This window comes from Chlorocebus sabaeus, chromosome 2, assembly GCF_047675955.1.
Source record: "Chlorocebus sabaeus isolate Y175 chromosome 2, mChlSab1.0.hap1, whole genome shotgun sequence".
Lineage (NCBI taxonomy): Eukaryota > Metazoa > Chordata > Mammalia > Primates > Cercopithecidae > Chlorocebus > Chlorocebus sabaeus.
The window spans coordinates 1,920,444-1,939,437 of record NC_132905.1 but is presented as its reverse complement, the minus strand read 5'-3'; the positions used below and the strand labels follow the sequence as shown (position 1 = coordinate 1,939,437).

General features: G+C 51.8%; 1 protein-coding gene across 2 annotated transcripts in view; it reads left to right on the top strand.

Annotated features, from left to right (window-relative positions):
- Window positions 1-18,994, top strand: part of OSBPL2 (oxysterol binding protein like 2) — a 58,416-nt gene that overhangs the window by 6,021 nt on the left and 33,401 nt on the right. The window contains exons 2-3 of one of the 2 annotated variants that reach the window (XM_008011911.3): window positions 12,662-12,826; window positions 16,480-16,624. In XM_008011911.3, coding sequence (XP_008010102.2) covers window positions 12,790-12,826; window positions 16,480-16,624 — 182 coding nt within the window. In that variant the 5' untranslated portion in view covers window positions 12,662-12,789. Of the gene's footprint in view, window positions 1-12,661; window positions 12,827-16,479; window positions 16,625-18,994 lie in introns of those variants that run through there. The other variant, XM_008011927.3, reaches the window with a different exon arrangement.

The following is an 18,994-nucleotide window of genomic DNA, read 5'->3' as shown; positions in this document are numbered from 1 at the left end:
TTTTAATTTTTTAATTTTTTAAAAAATTTTTATTTTTGTAGAGGTTAGGGGGATTAGAGATTCATGGTTTTCCCTGACCTTGATTTGCAGCCCAGCCTGTAGGTGCTCAGGAAGTATAGTTGGCAGCCGCGTGGGCAGCTCTGATGTTAGGGTGACAGTTTTCTCAGCACAGTGGGACCCGTTAGGGCTGTGCAGGATGAAGATGGGCACGATGGTGAGGAGGGCCTGGAACTGAGGCCACAGAGAAGGAGGCGGTCAGCGGGCAAGGAGGCACTCCAGCCAACCAGCCACTCCTTGGCTGGGCAGGTGCTCTGGGGACGGCCAGGAGCCCTGCAGGGCAGCATCCTCTCACCCAGCACACTCCCTTCCCTCTGCTGTCTTAATTTTCCTCCCGCTCCCTCACCGAGTCCGCTGCCCGCTGTGGCCCCTGCTGGGATGTGAGATGTGGGTACAAGGCGTCTCCTTCTCCTCTAGCCGCAGCCGCAGGCTGGGCTGCTCTCAGGGCCGTTGGTTTTGATCATCAGAGATACACAGTGGCGGCAGGTGGGGGGCTGACCGGCGCTGCTACTGCCCTCGGAGTGCCCGCTCTGCCCTCCAGCGTGGCTTTCTGAGAGCAGGTGAGCTGTGGGGCATGCGCCCTGTCCATTGCCTTCCAGTCTCGTGGGCCACATTGGAACAGTTTTTTATTGTGTTGCATAAGGAGGAGGTTGATTAAAACAAATGTTTTTGTACAGAAGAGCTTGCATTCATCTTGTGTGTTTGGAAATAAATACATTGTACTACATTACAAGGTGATGTTCCTCGAGGTGCGTGATGTATTTTCTTCTGTTGATATTCCACAGGAAGCAGTTAAGTCAGCGACAAGACTTGAGGGAGTTGACTGTGGTGAGTGGGGTGCTAGGCTCCACTTCTGGGATGTCGGGCCACATTGGCCACGAGGCCCAGTGGGAAGAATTGCCACTCCCCACCGCTGCTTTTTGGGACCAAGCCAGGCTCACCTTTGCCTGCCTCTCAAGGTCGCCCTCTTGGCGTGGAGAGTGGTAAACAGTGGGGGTGCTGCTGTCTGCACAGTGTGAGAGGTTCACCTACCTTTCCCCAGTGTAGAAACTGTTCCTGCATGAATTGCAGACTGATTCAGAGCCTTCAGGTGTGCCTGGCAAGTTTGCCTGGCTGGCATGCTCAGCACAGGGCCTTCCTGAGTCAGCGTTGGGCCATTTGTGTGTACACACTGGTGTCTTAGGATAAAGGGCTGAAACCTGTTCTTTTTTTTTTGAGATGGTGTCTTGCTCTGTCACCCAGGCTGGAGTGTAGTGGCACGATCTCGGCTCACTGCAACCTCCGCCTCTCGGGTTCAAGTGATTCTTGTGCCTCAGCCTCCCTGAGTAGCTGGGACTACAGGCGTGTGCCACCTGTAAGGTTTTTATATTTTTAGTAGAGATGGGGTTTTGCTGTGTTGCCCAGGCTGATCTGAAACTCCTGACCTCAAGTGAACCGCCCACCACGGCCTCCCAAAGTGCTGGGACTACAGGTGTGTGCCACCTGTAATTTTTTTGTATTTTTAGTAGAGACAGGGTTTCACCATGTTGCCCAGCTGGTCTCAAACTCCTGACCTCAAGTGATCTACCTGCCTTGGCTTCCCAAAGTGCTAGAATTACAGGCATGACCCACTGCCCCCAGCCTGAAACCTGTTCTTCAGCTAAGAGATGTTACATTCTGTGTGGTATTAGGTAGCTGATTTTGTGATGAGCCACATATAGCCTGACACTAAGAAAAACCGTACAGACCTGAAGAAAGCAGAGAGGTTGTTCAGGTTCAACAGCGCAGACCTAGAGGCCTGCGCTCAGAACGGCTGTCTCCTGGAGCTTCGGACGCAGTTGGGCTTAACCTTATTTGGCTAAAGGATCAAGAACCAGTGTTCAATAAAGGTCACTCTTGATTCCATCCCATTGCCACCAAAACACAGTGCATTTAAGGGCAGAGGCCCGAGCGGCCAGTCGTGCGTGCCTCACTCGTGACGGGCTGCAGATGGTGACGAGGACAGACAGCCATGCACGTCTCCCTTTTTAAGAAAGGTTATTGTTGTGAATGGCATATGGCTTGTTTATTTGATTCTAAATTTACACAAAATCTGTAAAAGTAACCATTAAGCTTTTACAATGACAGGAATATTAAGACTTGATTTTTTTTTTCTCAGCAATTGGCAGAAAGCATGTTTCAGTGAGCACAGACAGAGCAATCCAGGGAGGTCTGGGAAGGAGGAATGGGGCCTGGCCTGGCGGCATCCTTGACGGCACTCCATCGTTGTGGGGTTGGTGTTTGAGAGGTAGCTGTGGCACGGGCCAGCTGTCATTCCTGCGTCTCCTCACAGAGGCCTGGACCTGCGCCTGGGACTGGCAAAGCCCCCTGCTCTTGCTGCTGCCACCGCCTCCATCTTCCTCCACCCTCTGGTGGGGCGGGGCACAGGCAGGGCAGGGTCTCGTGATGGCTCAGCCCCATGGGGCCCCGAGACGCTGTGTCCAGGATGGATGCCACTGCCGTGGGTGGCTGTTGAAGTGAAGTCAATTTAGCTGATTAGCATCGAACATTCACTTCTCCCTCCCCTCACACCCGCCACATTTCAAGTGTTTGTAGCCACCTGTGGCCTGCGGGGACTACACTGGACAGATGACATTTCCAGTGCCATAGGAGAGTCTGCAACTCAGCTCTGAAGCTGTGAGATGTTGAGTCTTTGTTTTAGTTAAATTTTGTTTTTTTGCAAAAGAAACAAGATTGTGGCCTGGTGGCCAGCTGGGTGTCAGTGGGGCGAGGGTCTCTAGGCATTCGGGTGACATGTGGGCTGAGTTTGCAAAGTGGGTGTGTCAAGGCTGAAATACTAGCTGAGATGCGTTGCTGACGCAAGGCTTGGACGCTCAGGGAGGGATGAGAGGCCCTGATTGGTCGCTCCTGCCCCAGGGCTCAGAAGGTGCTGGGTGAAGAGAGCTGCGCCCTTGCCCCTTAGCCCCTGCCCCTCAGCCCCTGCCCCTCCTCTTCAGTGCCACACAGAGGCGCAGGTGTCTCACACCAGCTTCTCCCTGGGTGTGTTCATGTCACAGCAGGCTTTGTCTTGCCCTCCGTGATTTCATGTTCCCATCCTCCAGCCTTGATCTGGGAGACCTTCTGTTCTTTAATTGCCACAGAGAGCTAATTCTGTCCGTTATGTTAAACTTGGTGACTCTGATGCTCGTAGGTGACACTTGTTTCCCTTCCTGGTGCTCTGGCAACCTCGCAGCGTTATGGGAGCATCTTTCCAAGCGTTTGAGTGGCCAGGTCAGGCCCTGCCAGGTCGCCGACTGCTCTGGGGAAGGAGAAGTCCTGCAGGGATGTGACAGTCGCTTTGGTTTGCTCCTTGGCCGGTCCCAGCCTGAGCTGGTTCTGCTCTGCACTGTAGTTGGGCTCACGTGTTAGCCTTGACCTTGAGCGGATGGCAGGTGCTCTTCAGTACGCGATGCCGCACCGGGAACTTTGCTTGGCCCTGGAAGCTGGTTTGATGTGCACATCGGCTTAAGCGAGTGTCGGGGTGGCCAAGCTTACCTCTTGGCTGAGACACTGAAGATCTTCCTGTGGGTCCTCTGGGGTTGCTTGCTCTGTGGCTGTGCTGGATGTGACCTCTTGTGGGGCAGAACCGGGCCTGTGGAACCCATTCCCTGGGGCCGCCCTGGCACCTTGGCTTATGATTGCTGCCCCCACGCCCCAGCTGCCTCCCTGCGAAGTTCAGCGGGGCCATGGGGACCGAGGGGCTATAGCTCCCTGGCCGTGCCTGACCAGTGTGATCCCCACGGGAATGAGTTTGAAAGTTTCTGACACGTGGCTTTGAACTTTGAGGAGGAGGAGCATTCTTTGAAGTGGAAGGTTGGATGGTTTCCTTAGGGTCCTTTCTTTCTTTCTTTATTTTCTTTGTTTTCTTTCTTTCTTGAGCTGGAGTCTCACTCTGTTGCCCAGGCTGGAGTGCAGTGGTGTGATCTTGGCTTACTGCAACCTCCTCCTCCCAGGTTCAAGCTGTTCTGCCTCAGCCTCCCGAGTAGCTGGGACTACAGGCACCTGCTACCACACCCGGCTAATTTTTGTATTTTTAGTAGAGATGGGGTTTCACCATATTGGCCAGGCTGTTCTCGAACTCCTGACCTTGTGATCCGTCCACCTTCGCGTCCCAAAGTGCTGGGATTATAGGTGTGAGCCACCGTGCCTGGCCCCTTAGGGTCCTTTCTAAGACAGAACCCTATCCTTGTTAATAGTGGGAATGTTTTCCCTTTCAGCAAAATGCCACATAAGGCTCTCTGCACAGTTGTTTATTTGTTAGCTCTGCTTGCTGATGTATTTTTAAATTATTAAATAAAACTTATATTTTCTTTTTTTCTTTTCTTTCTTTCTTTCTTTCTTTCTTTTTTTTTTTTTTTTTTTTTTTGAGACAGGGTCTTGCTCTGTTGCCCAGGCTGGAGTGCAGTGGCTAAATCTTGGCTCATTGCAACCTCTGCCTCCCATGTGCAAGTGATTCTCCCGCCTCAGCCTCCTGGGTAGCTGAGATTAAAACGCGTGCCACCATGCCTGGCTACTTTTTGTATTTTTTGGTAGAGACAGGGTTTCACCATGTTGGCCAGGCTGATCTCGAACTCCTGACTTCAGGTGATCTGCCTACCTTGGCCTCCCAAACTGCTGAGATTATAGGCGTGAGCCATCGTGCCCAGGCAGAACTTATATTATTTTCAATAATTTAAACTTAGAGTTGATATTTAACCTCAGAAGTGATTTTAGAATCTTCATGTGATCAATGCACTCTCTGTGTCCAGCATATCCGGGGTGCCCTGCCTGTTTCTGATGGGCGGAGTAACAACGTGTAATTGAACTTTCAGCAGGTCGCCCGTGGTAGTCAACACCGGATCCCCAGTCTCATTCACCGACTTCCTGAACCTTCAGATCTGCTTTGTTTATTGATTTTTTAAGAGACAGGGTCTTGTTCTGTTGCCCTGCCTGGAGTGCAGTGGTGCAATCATAGCTCACTGCAGCCTCCAACTCCTGCGGTCAAGTAGTCCTTCTGCCTTAGTCTCCCAAGTAGCTAGAACTACAGGCACGTGCCACTGTGCCCAGCTAATTTACTTTATTTTGTTTTTTGTACAGACAGTATCTCACTGTGTTGCTCAGGCTGGTCTCAAACTCCTGGGCTCAAACCATCTGCCACCTCGGCTTCCCAAAGTGTTGGGATTATAGTTGTGAGCCACTGCGCAGAGCCCAGATCTGAGAAAAACATAAAGATGGGTTTGTAAGACTTGAGTCCAAGTCTTCATACCAGTGTTAGGACATTTTGAGATCCTGGTGGGATGGGGACAGCACCTTAAAGAAAGTGTGCTGGGGTCCTTTTCAAGGGACTGGTGGGTCCCCTGGGTTAGGGGAACTGAAACTCGCTGGGGCCTGCAGGGGTGGTGCCCCTGGGGCCGAGGAAGTGCCCCCTCCCCCCGCAAAAAAAAAACAAAACTCTTACTGGAGAAGGAGAAAGGGCGAGAGGCCAGCAAAGATGCTCAGCATAGACTCAGGCCCCGAAGTTTTTCTCTAGAAGTAGAAAAGGGAGAAGTTGACCAGAAAAGAGCCCATTGAAACAGACAGAAAACCCCAGCAAAGTTTGTTCTTGAAATACTCTTTCTGGGGATTGTTTTCTGAGTGCGAAGTGAGATCTGCGCGTGGAAGAACATATTCAGGAAATAAACTCTGCCTTCCTAATGCTTTTTTTGTTTTGTTTTGTTTTGTTTTGTTTTAGAGACGGAGTCTCGCTCTGTCGCCCAGGCTGGAGTGCAGTGGTGCAATCTCGGCTCACTGCAAGCTCCACCTCCCGGGTTCACGCCATTCTCCTGCGTCAGCCTCCTGAGTAGCTGGGACTACAGCCACCCGCCACCACGCCTGGCTAATTTTTTGTATTTTTAGTAGAGACGGGATTTCACCGTGTTAGCCAGGATGGTCTCGATCTCCTGACCTCATAATCCGCCTGCCTCAGCCTCCCAAAGTGCTGGGATTACAGGCATGAGCCACCGTGCCCAGTCGCTAAACATTTAACTTTCTGTATATTCCTCAACTTTTACAGAGTACTCAATTATGAAGCCTAACTTTTGCTTTTTAGAATTATTTTATTTTACTTTTTAAATTTTTATTTATTTATTAATAAAATAAACAGCCTCTGTTGCCCAGGCTGGAGTTCACTGGAGCGATCTCAGCTCACTGCAACCTCTGCCTCCCGGGTTCAAGCAATTCTTCTGCCTTAGCCTCCCGAGTAGCTGGGATTATGGGCATGGGCCACCGTGTCCGGCTAATTTTGTATTTTTAGTAGAGAAGGGGTTTCTCCATGTTGATCGGGCTGGTCCGAACTCCCAACCTCAGGCAATCCGCCCACCTCAGCCTCCCAAAGTGCTGGGATTACAGGCCTGAACCAGTGCGCCTGGCCCTACCCAGGCCTCTGAGAAGTCCAGGGGTGGGCAGATGGGAGGAAGGACTGAGGTCCTGGCTAGGGCAGGCACTCCTTGACCCCATGGGGCCATCTGTGCTTTCCAGCACGCCCTGGTCCTCCTGTGTTTTCTCCCTGCCCCCAAGGCTCACTCTGAGCTCAGCCCCAGGGTTGCCCCCTTAGAGACTTGCCCAGGAAGGGCTCTCCTGGGAGCACCTTCGTGACTGGCTTCATGAGGGCAGGACCACCACAGTTTCCACTTCAAGGCCCGGCGCCAGGTCAGCTCTCTGTGAATGTGTGTTGAATGAATGAAGAGGATCATCGTTGTCCTGCACTGATCGCCTCTATAGTTGGGTGGTTGTATGGGCTCTGGATAAGGCCTCTTCATTTTTCTGGGCCTTGGTAAATATAGAAGGAGACGCAGGGCATGGTGCCTGTTACCGCAGCTCCTTCAGGAGTGACCTGGAGGCTGTGTTGGAATTCACTGTCGCACGTGCAGATGTGGGGGTCGAGGGCCCTGTGACCTCTGGGTGCTTCTTCCGTGGTTGACGGAAAAGGCTTCCCCAAGTGGGTCTTGGGTCTTGGTTGGGCCACACAGCACACACACACAGAAACAGGCGATGTTGGTGTCTCAGTTGTCCAGCCAAGCTTGTGTCTGACATCTTGATCCTCAGTTTAAAGATTTTCCATAAGCTGTGATTGATTTACCTTTGACATTAGGACTTTTGTTATAGGCAGGGAAGCATTTCAAAAAAGGCAAGTGGGCCAGGTGCGGTGTCTCACACCTAGAGTCCAAGCACCTTGGGAGGCTGATTTGGGAGGATTGCTTGAGTCCAGGAGTTCAGCACTAGTCTGGGCGAAATAGAGAGACCCTGTCCCTACAAGCGGTTTTTTAAACAATTAGCCGGGTGTGATGGTGCGTGTTGTGCGTGCCTGTGGTCCCAGCTACTCGGGAGGCAGGGGTGGAAGGATGGCTTGGGCCCTGGAGGTCGTGGCTGCAGTGAGCTGTGATTGCACCACTGCACACCAGCCTAGATGACAGAGCAAGACCCTGTCTCAAAAAAAAAAAAAAAAAAAAAAAAAAAGCAAGCAAAAGGGAGAATAAAATGGTTTCTAATTCTAACTTGCTTTCTATTCTGGGAGGCTTTTCACATCGTGCAGAGCAGTGGATTTTTTTTTAGGGTTCTCTCAAAAAGATATTCATACTATCGTGCCTTTTTTTTTTTTTTTTTTTTTTTAAAGACAGATTTTCGCTCTTGTTGCCCAGGCTGGAGTGCAATGGTGCAGTCTCAGCTCCCTGCAACCTCCTCCTCCCGGGTTCGAGTGATTCTCCTGCCTCAGCCTCCCTAGTAGCTGGAATTACAGGCATGCACCACCACGCCTGGCTAGTTTTGTATTTTTAGTGGAGACGAGGTTTCTTCATGTTGGTCAGGCTGGTCTCAAACTCCTCACCTCAGGTGATCCGCCTGCCTCAGCCTCCCAAAGTGCTGGGATTACAGGCGTGAGCCACCACGGCCGGCCTATCGTGACATCTTAAAAATGAGCAGGAATTCTCCTACCATCAGATACTCACTCTATTCAGATTTCCACTGTCTTATAAATGTCTCCATCAAATCTTATCTGCCTATGTGTAGGCCTTGTTTGAATCCTGCTTCAAACATCATTTTAATTGGTATGCCTTTTTTTTTTTTTTTTTTTTTTTTTTTTTGGAGACAGGGTCTCACTCTGTCGCTCAGGCTAGAGTGTAGTGGTGTGACCATGGCTCACTGCAACCTTGATGTCCCAGGCTCAAGTGATCCTTCCACTTCAGCCTCCCATGTAGCTGGGACCATAGGTGGGCGCACCACCACACCTGACTAATTTTTGTGTGTTTTGGGGAGATGGGGTTTTGCCATGTTGCTCAGGCTGATACCCGACCTCTGGGCTCAAGCGATCCACCTGCCTAAGCCTCCCAAAGTGCTGAGATTACGGGCGGGAACCACCGCACCTGGCTGGTATATCTTTTTTTTAAAGATAGCTTTTTTGAGGTATAATTGGCATATGATAAATTGCACACGTGTAACATGTACGATAGGTTTTGACACGCATGTGCACCCATGAAAACATCACCATAATCAAGATGGTGAGAAGCCTTCTCTCTCTCTCTCTCTGTCTTTGTAATTGATTTGTTGGAGACTCTGGGCTTGGTCGTGCGTGGGTTTTGCTGATTGCACCCCCACGTAGGCATGTAGTTGAACATGGTGTGCCCACGCCCACGAAGTAGCCACTCGGTCAAGGTCACGAGGTTTCCTTTCTCCTCCTGGGCGCCTGCTTTTTCAGTGTGGTTGATTTCCTGCAGAGGCCAGGTCTGCTGGGCGAGGCACCTGCGGTCCAGGTGCTGCTGCTGTGTCCCCGTGGCCTCTGGTCTCTGTGCTTCCCTAAGTTGGGAGGTGTGTTAGGCTGTTCCTGTGTTGCTATAAGGAAATACCTGAGACTGGGAAATTGATAAGGAAAAGTAATTTAATTAGGTCATGGTTCTGCCATACAGGAAACATGGCGCCGGCATCTGCTCAGCTTCTGGGGAGGCCTCAGGGAGCTTTTACTCGTGGTGGAAGGCGAAGTGGGTGCAGGCGCCTCACGTGGCTCGAGGAGGAGTGAGAGAGAGTGTGGGAGGTGCCAGACATCTTTAAACAAGCAGATCTCATGGGAACTCATCCTTGCCGAGGACCAGGAGGACGGCACCAAGCCGTGAGGGATCCACTCCGTGACCCAAACACTCCTGTCAGACCCACGTCCAGCACCGGGATCACATCTCAACAGGAGGTGTGGTGGTGGGAACACATCCAGACCACGTTAGTAGATAAAGCTAGAAACTGGGCAAACCTGGGCTCAGTGTTCCTGGCAAGACTGTTTCAGCAGTGGCAATGTGATCTCTCCCCGGGAGGCACCCGAGGCTGTCTCTTGGGGGTCAGTGCCTGGATACATGAATTCCCCAGTGTCATCTAATGATGATGGTCACGAACCTGTGTGCCTTGTTCATCTGTTTGCTGGGGTGCTTCCATGAAGCTCAATTTCCTCACCTGTTACCTGGCGACAGTGGCACAGCAGTGTGTGTAGGGAAGGCAGGATGCTGTCCCCTTGTTTGCCAGTTTCAAAATAACTTGTGGACTTACTGGCATCATCCAACATGACCAATTAATCTCCTTTTTAGTATCTTAGGAACTCTGGACTTGAATGTATTCACTGTGTTTCAGCCTCTTCCCATATACTGGTGCTCAGATTGTCTTCTCTTTCTTGTGGGAGCTTCCGTAGGTTCAACCTGTGTCATTCAACGAGCGCCCCTGGCATAGGCTGTGTTGTGCTGCCACAGCAATGCCACAGGCTGGGCAGTTTAGAATGAGCAGCGTTGTGCAGGCACCTCCTTCTGGAGTCTGGAAGTCCAGTTCCAGGTGCTGGTGTCTGCTGAGGGCTTTCTTGCTGTCATCCCATGGCAGAAGGTGGAAGGGCAAGAGTGGAGGGAAGAGAGGGAGGGAGGGAGAGAGAGAAGAGAGGGAAAGGGAGGGAGAAGGAGGGGGAGGCAGAGGGAGAGAGGAGAGTCAGCACACAAAAGGGGGCCAAACTCGCCCTTTTATTTATTTTTATTTATTTATTTATTTATTTTTTGAGATGGAGTTTCGCTCTTGTTGCCCAGGCTGGAGTGCAGTGGTGTGATCTCGGCTCACTGCAAGCTCTGCCTCCTGGGTTCAAGCGATTCACCTGCCTCAGCCTCCCAAGTAACTGGGATTATAGGCGCTTACCACCATGCCCGGCTAAATTTTTTGTATTTTTTTTTAGTAGAGACAGGGTTTCATCATGTTGGCCAGGCTGGTCTGGAACTCTTGACCTCAAGTGATCCACTCACCTTGGCCTCCTGAAGTGCTGGGATTACAGGCGTGAGCCACCACGCACAGCTGACTCACCCTTTTATAACAGACCCTTTTATAAAACAGCATTAAGCCATTCCTGAGGGCAGAGCCCTCACAGTCCCACCACCTCTCAAAGGCCCCAGTTCCTAGCCTTGTCACATGGGCAGTCAGATTTTAGCGTGTGTTTGCAGGGATGCACATTCCAACTCTACACCCCAGTCTTCCTGGGCAGCTTCCTTGCTACCATGTCAAGAGGAGCCCAGTCCTGGATTCAGCCACGTCTCCTCAGGGAGCCCTGGCTCCTCAGTGGCTCTGAAGAGGGAAGCACATCGCTGCAGTTGTGAGGGGGATCTGAGTGAGGGACAGCGACTTCTCCTTCCTGCAAGGGCAAGCACACCTTGGCCGTGAGCAGGGCTGTCTGCGCCAGCCTTCAGGGGCTGCCTCAGGCTGGCTGGGAGGGAGAGAGGAACTGGGAGACACCGGAGAGTCTCAGGGGAGGTGGTGGCTGTCCTGTTGTCTGGAGAGAAGCAGCTGCTGCTGCCCCGTGCGGCTATGGCAGGGCTGCAGGATGAGCCGCTTGGGGGGTTGCCCAGCACTGGGGGTCGTTCTCGCCCCTGGCACCCTCACCCTCAGAACTGTGCAGAGAGCTCTGGGCTGGTTTTTGTATTTCTGACACAAGTAAGGATGCTGATTTTGGCTTCCTTCTCTTGTCATTCATCCAACGCTGCTTTTCCCGATGGGAGACACTAATGGGCATGAGTTCTGGAATATTGAGCTAAGGTAGTTGTGAGAAAATGTAAGTTTACTTCAGTTTATCCTGGTAGCAGCTAACTTACATAGCAGTCTCAATTCTCTAGAATTGATGTTGGTTTCAGGTAGATGTGAAATTTTCGACATAATTTTCCATTTACTTATACAGCCATTTGTTCCAGCCTCTGGTGAATGTTTGCAATGATTTTCAGCAAAACTTCCTGAGCTGTGTTTGAACCTCGGATGCTAAACACCTCACTGAAGCTAACCTGCTTTCCGACTGCCCCCATGACGTTTTTTTTTTTTTGTTTTTTTTTTTTTGAGATGAAATCTTGCTCTGTTGTCCAGGCTGGAGTACAGTGGCGTGATCTTGGCTCACTGCAAGCTCCGCCTCCCGGATTCAAGCGTTTCTTCTGCCTCAGCCTCCCGAGTAGCTGGGATTACAGGTGCTTGCCACCATGCCTGGCTGATTTTTGTATTTATAGTAGAGACGGGGTTGCACCATGTTGTCCAGGCTGGTCTCTGAACCCCTGACCTCAAGTGATCCGTCTGCTTTGGCCTCCCAAAATGCTAGGATTACAGGCATGAGCCACCACACCCTGCCTGCTCCCATGACTTTTGCCAAATTAATGTTTTATTGTTTTCTTACATAACTGTAGATAATGCTTTTAATATTATTTTAATTTTATTTATTTTAATTATTTATTTGTTTATTTTAAGGCAAAGTCTCACTTTGTCACCCAGGCTGGAGTGCAGTGGCACAGTCTCAGCTCACTGCAGTCTCCACCTCCTGAGTTCAAGAGAGTCTCCTGCCTTACCCTCCCAAGTAGCTGGGACTACAGGTGTGCGCCACCACGCCTGGATAATTTTTATATTTTTAGTAGAGACAGGGTTTCACCATATTGGCCAGGCTGGTCCCAAGCTCCTGGCTTTAAGTGATCTGCCCACCTCGGCCTCCCAAAGTGCTGGGAGTACAGGTGTGAGCCACCATGCCCAGCTGATAATGCTTTTTAGAAACAACTCTTCTTATAGGGGTGACTTATTGGTCTGTTATTCATTGATTGATCTTATGTTATAAATGCTTCCTTTCATTTACTTTTTGAAGTCATGTTTGTGATGTGATAATTTATTTTACTAATTTGCTTACATGTAATTTAGATTGAGTTTAGGATGGTGAATGGGTATTTTTTTTTTTTTTTTTTTTTGAGACGGAGTCTCGCTCTGTCGCCCAGGCTGGAGTGCAGTGGCCGGATCTTGGCTCACTGCGAGCTCCGCCTCCCGGGTTCACGCCATTCTCCTGCCTCAGCCTCCAGAGTAGCTGGGACTACAGGCGCCCGCCACCTCGCCCGGCTAGATTTTTGTATTTTTTAGTAGAGACGGGGTTTCACCGGGTTAGCCAGGATGGTCTCAATCTCCTGACCTCGTGATCCGCCCGACTCGGCCTCCCAAAGTGCTGGGATTACAGGCTTGAGCCACCGCGCCCGGCCAGAATGGGTATTTTAAAAATATTTTTAAACCACGAAACTTCTGGAAGCTAAGTATGCCCAAATTTTGTTCCCTTTAGAGCTTCAGTGTCCGTTGGATTTTTCCAAGAGAAAGTTCGTGGAATTCCTTACACTGTAGATGTGGATCAGATATGATGATTCAGTAGAAGAGCACATGTCAGGGGCAGTGGAGGCTGGCTGCTGAAGGATGAACGGAGAGGAAGAATTCTTTGATGCCGTCACAGGTGAGTTGAAAGAGAACCAACTAGGGACGTACTGGAAGGGTGAGCGTCCCTGGATTCAGACGTTGGGCCTGGCATTGGGGTGTAAAGATGCTCAGTAAAGCAGTGCGTGGAGCATTCGGGATCCCAAACGCGGACTCTTCAACAAAATCTAACGTCCATCCCAGAGGTGGGAAAAGCCTTGCCTTCGGCTGACAGGATTTAAGTCTTCCCAAGAGTGTCCTGGGGTGCAGATAGTTTCGTTGGTTTCCTGAGATGGCCATCTTTTTCTCTTATTCCTGCATCATGATGAGAACGTTCTGGATATGATGGCCCTGTCTTGCCTGGCACTGCTTGACGCTCCCATCAGACAGCAAAGCCTGGCTCCCTAGCCACACTCATAGCCGCAGAGGACAGTTATTGTTCTCTTTCGCACGATGGTTTCAAGTGGCGGCCTGCAGCCTGTGGTCTGAATGAAATCCTGTGGCTTGATTGAAAAGAATGTATTTTGGCGTCCAGTCACTCTCATGGGCATGTGACAGGCCGGCTAGAGGGAAGGGCGGGCAGGGCTGGCAGCTTGGCCTCCCAGAGCCGCCCCTTCTCCTGGCACAGGGAAGAGCCCGAAACCCTTTGAGCTTGTGTCTGTCAGGTTCTCACGTTCATTCTCCACTCTTCTGTGCCTCAGAGTCGGCATCTGGAATTCCGCTTGTTTTTTCTGGAAAGGACCATTGCTGGTGGGCAGGGGCATCAGGAGATTCCCTTGGATGTTCCCTTGTCCTTAGGTGTCAGGATCAGAAAGGAGTGGCTTTGGAAATGCGGCCACAGGCCGGGAATTAGTGACCATCTTTAGAAGCACTTCTGCGGTTACTGCCGCGCAGGATCTGTCACAGTCTCTGTGGCCACGCCCCAAGGGCACGTCGATGGCTCCGTTGGCACCTCCAGTCTGTGGCCCTGCTGGAGTGGGTGTGTCAGGAGGGTCTCTGTGGCCATGCCCTGAGGACACGTTGATGGCTCTGGTGGCACCTCCGGTCTGGGGCCCTGCTGGAGCAAGCTGAGTGTTCCGAGGCTGTGCTGCTCCCATACCTGCGCTGGCAGCCCAAGATGGTTGACTTACTCTTATTCAAAACCCCAGGAGAAGGGGATGCTGCACTCCTTACCGGCTTCAAAGTCTCAATTTCTAAGTCATTTACTATGATTTCGTAGCCGGATTATCTGCAGCATGTTTTCCTCAGATGCATTCTCAGAGGAGGGTCTGTGGAGCTTGCACCTCATCCATGGTCGTTCTGTGTTCTCTGCCGAACCCCACACAGTGGAGGGGTTGTCAGGCACTCACATCCTCAGGTTGCCCTTGAGTGGGGTGCCACGTCTGTCACTGAGAGCGCAGCTTTGAGGTCCCTTCTCTCCTGGGAGTCTCATAGGATGTCCTTTTTGTCTGGGGTCTTGGTGTGACTGATACTTTCCCAAACACCTCTGGACTGTTTTTTTTTTTGAGCCAGAGGCTTGCTCTGTCGCCCAGGCTGGAGTGCAGTGGCATGATCTCAGCTCACTGCAACCTCCTCCTCACGGGTTCAAGCAGTTCTCCTGCCTCAGCCTCCCGAGTAGCTGGGACTGCAGGCGCCCACCACCATGCCCAGCTAATTTTTGTATTTTTAGTAGAGACGGGGTTTCACCACATTGACCAGGCTGGTCTTGAACTCCTGACCTCAGGTGATCCGCCCACCTCGGCCTCCCAAAGTGCTAGGATTACAGGCATTAGCCACCGTTCCCGGTCACCTCTGAGCTTTTTGAGTCAGTTTGCCGTGACTTCCCAAAGGCCCCAGCAGTGTGTGATGTGGTGCTCAGATGGACTCCACTGTTCTAGGAGCCACAGGGTGTACGGGGCTGTGAGGCGCTGCTCCTGCACGGCAGGGCCTCTCCATGTGTCCCCAGGCGTGAGATGGAAGGGACAGATATCTAGGTGACAAGAATTTCTCCCCTCAATTCTTGGCCTTCAAAACAAATAATGGAAGGAAAAAAACACTTCATCTCTTAATACAATGAAATACCTGTGTTAGAGGCAGACTCTTGACTCCTTTACTGCCTATAATATCCATCTGACTTTGTAACTCTGATTTCAAAAGTATGTAAACTAAGCAGTTATTAAATGAATGGTCTCATTAGGCATTTAATTTGTCTTAAGAATCAGTGCCATTCAAAGGAAAGGTTTGGAGGACGTGAACAGTGTGTATGGGATTAAGGGCTATGAACACAGAGGGGCCAAAAAAACAGTGGGGTTTCCGAGGGAGCCGATGATAGGAGATCTCAGCTTCCTCCTTTGCTCGTCTGTATTTTCTGTTTTTCTACAATAAATGCATGCGGTGTCTTAGAATGTTATTAGGCCATCCGTGTAGTGTTGGCTGAGTCAGAGGCTGCAGTGGCTGCCAGGGATGTGCTGCTTTATTCTTCTGGACAGGGGCAGATCCCGCCTCCCGGAATTCCCTTAAGTAGGGAATGTTTTCAAGATAACTTCAGAGTGAGGAGTTAGAGATGTTGCTTTTGGGACAGAGCGCAAAACATGAGAGGTGGCAGGCTATTTCAGAAACCGTGGGCCATTTCAGGATTCCTTTTTAACCCATTCTCTCAAAATCACGGTGTCATCCACCCCAGCACTGCCTTTATGGATGAACTCTGCCGTGTGGAGGGATAGGACACAGCAGCTTTGCTTTGTTCTCGTGGAGCCTGTAGCAGGCTTGTCCGCATGTGGGGTCCGACCGCAGTTGTCTGCCTGACCCTCCTGGGCCTGTGCCCCTTACGTGGAGCCCTCAGCCCCTGGAAGCATTGGGTGGTCGCCGGCTCCTGCAGGCCCAGAGCCCCCACGGAATTGACTCATCGCGGGGCCCCAGCCCCTACTCCACCCGGCTCTGGTGCAGAACTTGGCCCTTCCAGCGACTCAGACTGACAGGAGTTGAAGGGAGATGTATGTTCCTGTTCCCTAGTCGCCCGTTCTGTCCTGGGGAGGGGCCCACCCCGCCAGGGCAGCGGCTGGCCGTTCTTCTCCAGGACTTTTGCTCCAGGAGCACGTGCGTGGCTGGATCTCACGCAGATTCTAAAGAGCTCCTTCTCCAGAGTCCCCCTTCATCCGGAGTCCACTCCGAGTCCAGCCACATGTGTGGTGCTTCCATGACTGTTCCCTAGCTGGGTACGGGTTAGTGGTGCCTTTGCCTGCCACGATGGTCTCCCTTGAAACATTGTCAGCAGGCGTGTTTCAGACCAAGGTGCAGAGCTTGGTGACAAGCCCTGAGCCACAACGGTCATGTTGCAGCCTTGGGGTGGGTTTGAATCTGATAGAAGTGGCCCACCCAGAGCGTGCAAGTCACAGATAAAAATGATGAAAGGTTCCTGTGGGAGATGAAACTCGTGGCCTGGAACTGGACCTCAAGTCACAAGTGCAGGAGGAGCCTGGGCGCTGGAGCTCGTTGGGAGTGGCCTTTAGGTGGGAAGCTCCCTGGTGTGCTCCTTGCTCCTGTTCTCTCTGCACCCTGTCTACTTCTGGGGAACCAGAGTTAGTTCTTCCACCTGTGTCCATTCAAACAACTTAGAGCTTTAGTCATCTGCTTGCATAGTCAGAATTCTTGGAGGTAGGCCTTTAAAAAATCTTCCAGGTCCAGCGAAAATTACCATTTTCTTGTCTCGCACAGGCTTTGATTCTGATAACTCTTCTGGGGAATTTTCAGAGGCACATCAGAAAGTCACGGGAATGATTGACTTGGACACCAGCAAAAATAATAGGATTGGGAAAATTGGGGAGAGGCCCTCTCAAGAGAATGGAATTCAGAAACACAGGTATGTTCTCTCACATCTGTTGTTTCTAAAATGCGTCTGTAATCACCCCAGAAACAGTCTTCAGGGTACCCTCAGCCCTCACAAGCATTGAGCTGGAGCGGCATCCCCACGGCTGCCTGGCCTTCCCGTCCGGACAGCCTCCTATGTCCGGCCAGCCTCCTGTGTCCGGCCAGCAAGGGTTCTGAGAGACTACATGCCTCTCTTGGCTCCGGGGATCAGCAGATGGCAATTTTATGAGCAGTGCCTTTCCCCATCTAAGAAATGCCGCAAACAGGACGTGGCGTTTTGATCATCAGACCCCTTGCTGATTTCCTACAGATCCTCCTGTTCTTCCATGGGCAGCCAACTTCATCCTCTGTCTCATCGGAGTTCTATTGCGGTGTGTTCAGCTCTGACCCCTACAGGACGAGAAGGGTTTCATTTGCTTGATGTAGCAAGACCCCATTCCCTTTCCTCCTCCACCACGTTCGTTTTCATGTAGGTAGAGTCCGATGACAGTGGCCATCATGAGAAGTCTTCAGTCCTTGGCTGGGCGTGGTGGCTCATGCCTGTAATCCCAGCACTTTGGGAGGCTGAGACAGGTGGATCACTTGAGCCCAGGAGTTGGAGACCAGCCTGGGCAACATGGCAAGACCCCACCACTACAAAAAAATTAAAATAATTAGCTGGGCATGGTGGTGCACGTCTGTGGTCCCAGCTACTTGGGAGGCTGAGTCAGGAGGATCCCTTGAGCCCAGGAGTTTGAGGCTATGGTGAGCTGTGATGGCGCCACTGCACTCTAGTGTGGGCAACAGAACAAGACCCTGTCTCAAAAAAAAAAAACCAAAAAACGGGAAGAAGTCTTCAGTCTTTGTTGATAGAAGCCCGAGCCGGGCACGGTGGCTCATGCCTGTAATCCCAGCCCATTGGGAGGCCGAGGCGGGCGGATCACGAGGTCAGGAGATCGAGACTATCCTGGCTAACATGGAGAAACCCTGTCTCTACTAAAATACAAAAAATTAGCCGGGTGTAGTTGTGCACATCTGTAGTCCTGGCTACTTGGGAGGCTGAGGCAGGGGAATCACTTGAACCCGGGAGGCGGAGCTTGCAGTGAGCTGAGATCGTGCCACTGCACTCCAGCCTGGGTGACAGAGCGAGACTCCGTCTCAAAAACAAAAAAAAGAGGTCACTCTGGAAACGGGTGGCTGGGTAGACAGGCATGTAGCAGAGGAGACAGAAGAACTGAAGGACCCAACAGCATTGAAAATGGCCACAGAGTCAGGGCTAGAAAACAGGGACGCAGAAGGAGCAGGGGTGGGGGCTCCCATATCTGTGGGGTGAGAGAATGAACAAACAACAGATGAGATGCACACGTGGGCGCCCGAGTGGACCCACCAAGCAGGTGTGTGGGCCTGCAGCTCGAAGGAGAGCCTGAGGCCAGGTTGGAGCAGCTCCCTGGCCCTGGAGCTGGTGGCATTGCGTTGGGGGCTCCAGCCACAGCCGCTGATGTGTGTGTCAGCTCCAGGGAGCTGCTCCAGTGGTGCGCCCTCGGCTCACTACAACCTCTGCCTCCCAGATCCAGGTGATTCTCTTGCCTCAGCCTCCCAAGTTGCTGGGATTACAGGCATACGCCACCATGCCTGGCTAAGTTTTGTATTTTTAGTAGAGACAGTATTTCGCCATGTTGGCTGGGCTAGTCTCGAGCTGCTCCGGTGACCCACCTGCCTCGGCCTCCCAAAGTGTTGTGATTACAGGTGGCAGCCACCATGCCCAGCCCAGAGGCATAAAGTCAGATCTGAACCCCCTACTCCGTCACCCTCTGCCTAAAACTCAGGCAGGATGGCCACATGGCTGGCCTCACACTCCTGGTCCTACAGAGCTGTGAATGGTGCCCTGTTCTACTGGAAGAAATGACCCAGCTTGGACAGTGCACCATGTGGTCACTCACCTCTTAGGATGAAGGTCAGCACCCTCACCTAGGCCCTCGGGCCCAGGCCTGAGCCCTGTTGCCTCCTGCCCCAGCTGCAGGGGCCTCTTTCAGGTCCTCTGGTGCATCAGCTCCCTCTGCTCCCTTGGCCTGGGGCCTCTCTTCTCCTCCTTCATGTCTGTAGCTCCTGTGCATCCCATCTCCATGCAGGGTTATATCCTTGGGGGATGTGACCTGGCCCTCTGCAGAGCCACATTCCCCTCCTGGTAGCACCCCCGAATCACAGAGTATTCCCTGAATGAGTGCACGGACGATGGCAGAGCAGAGCTGGGTGCTGGCTTCCAGCAGCCCAGGCCTGGCACTCAGCAGATGTTCATTTTATTTTCCACCCTGCCTCACAGCTGCCGTGTCCTCTCCCTCCTGCCCCCTGACACCAGTAGTGTGTCCTGACCCGGCTGCCCTGA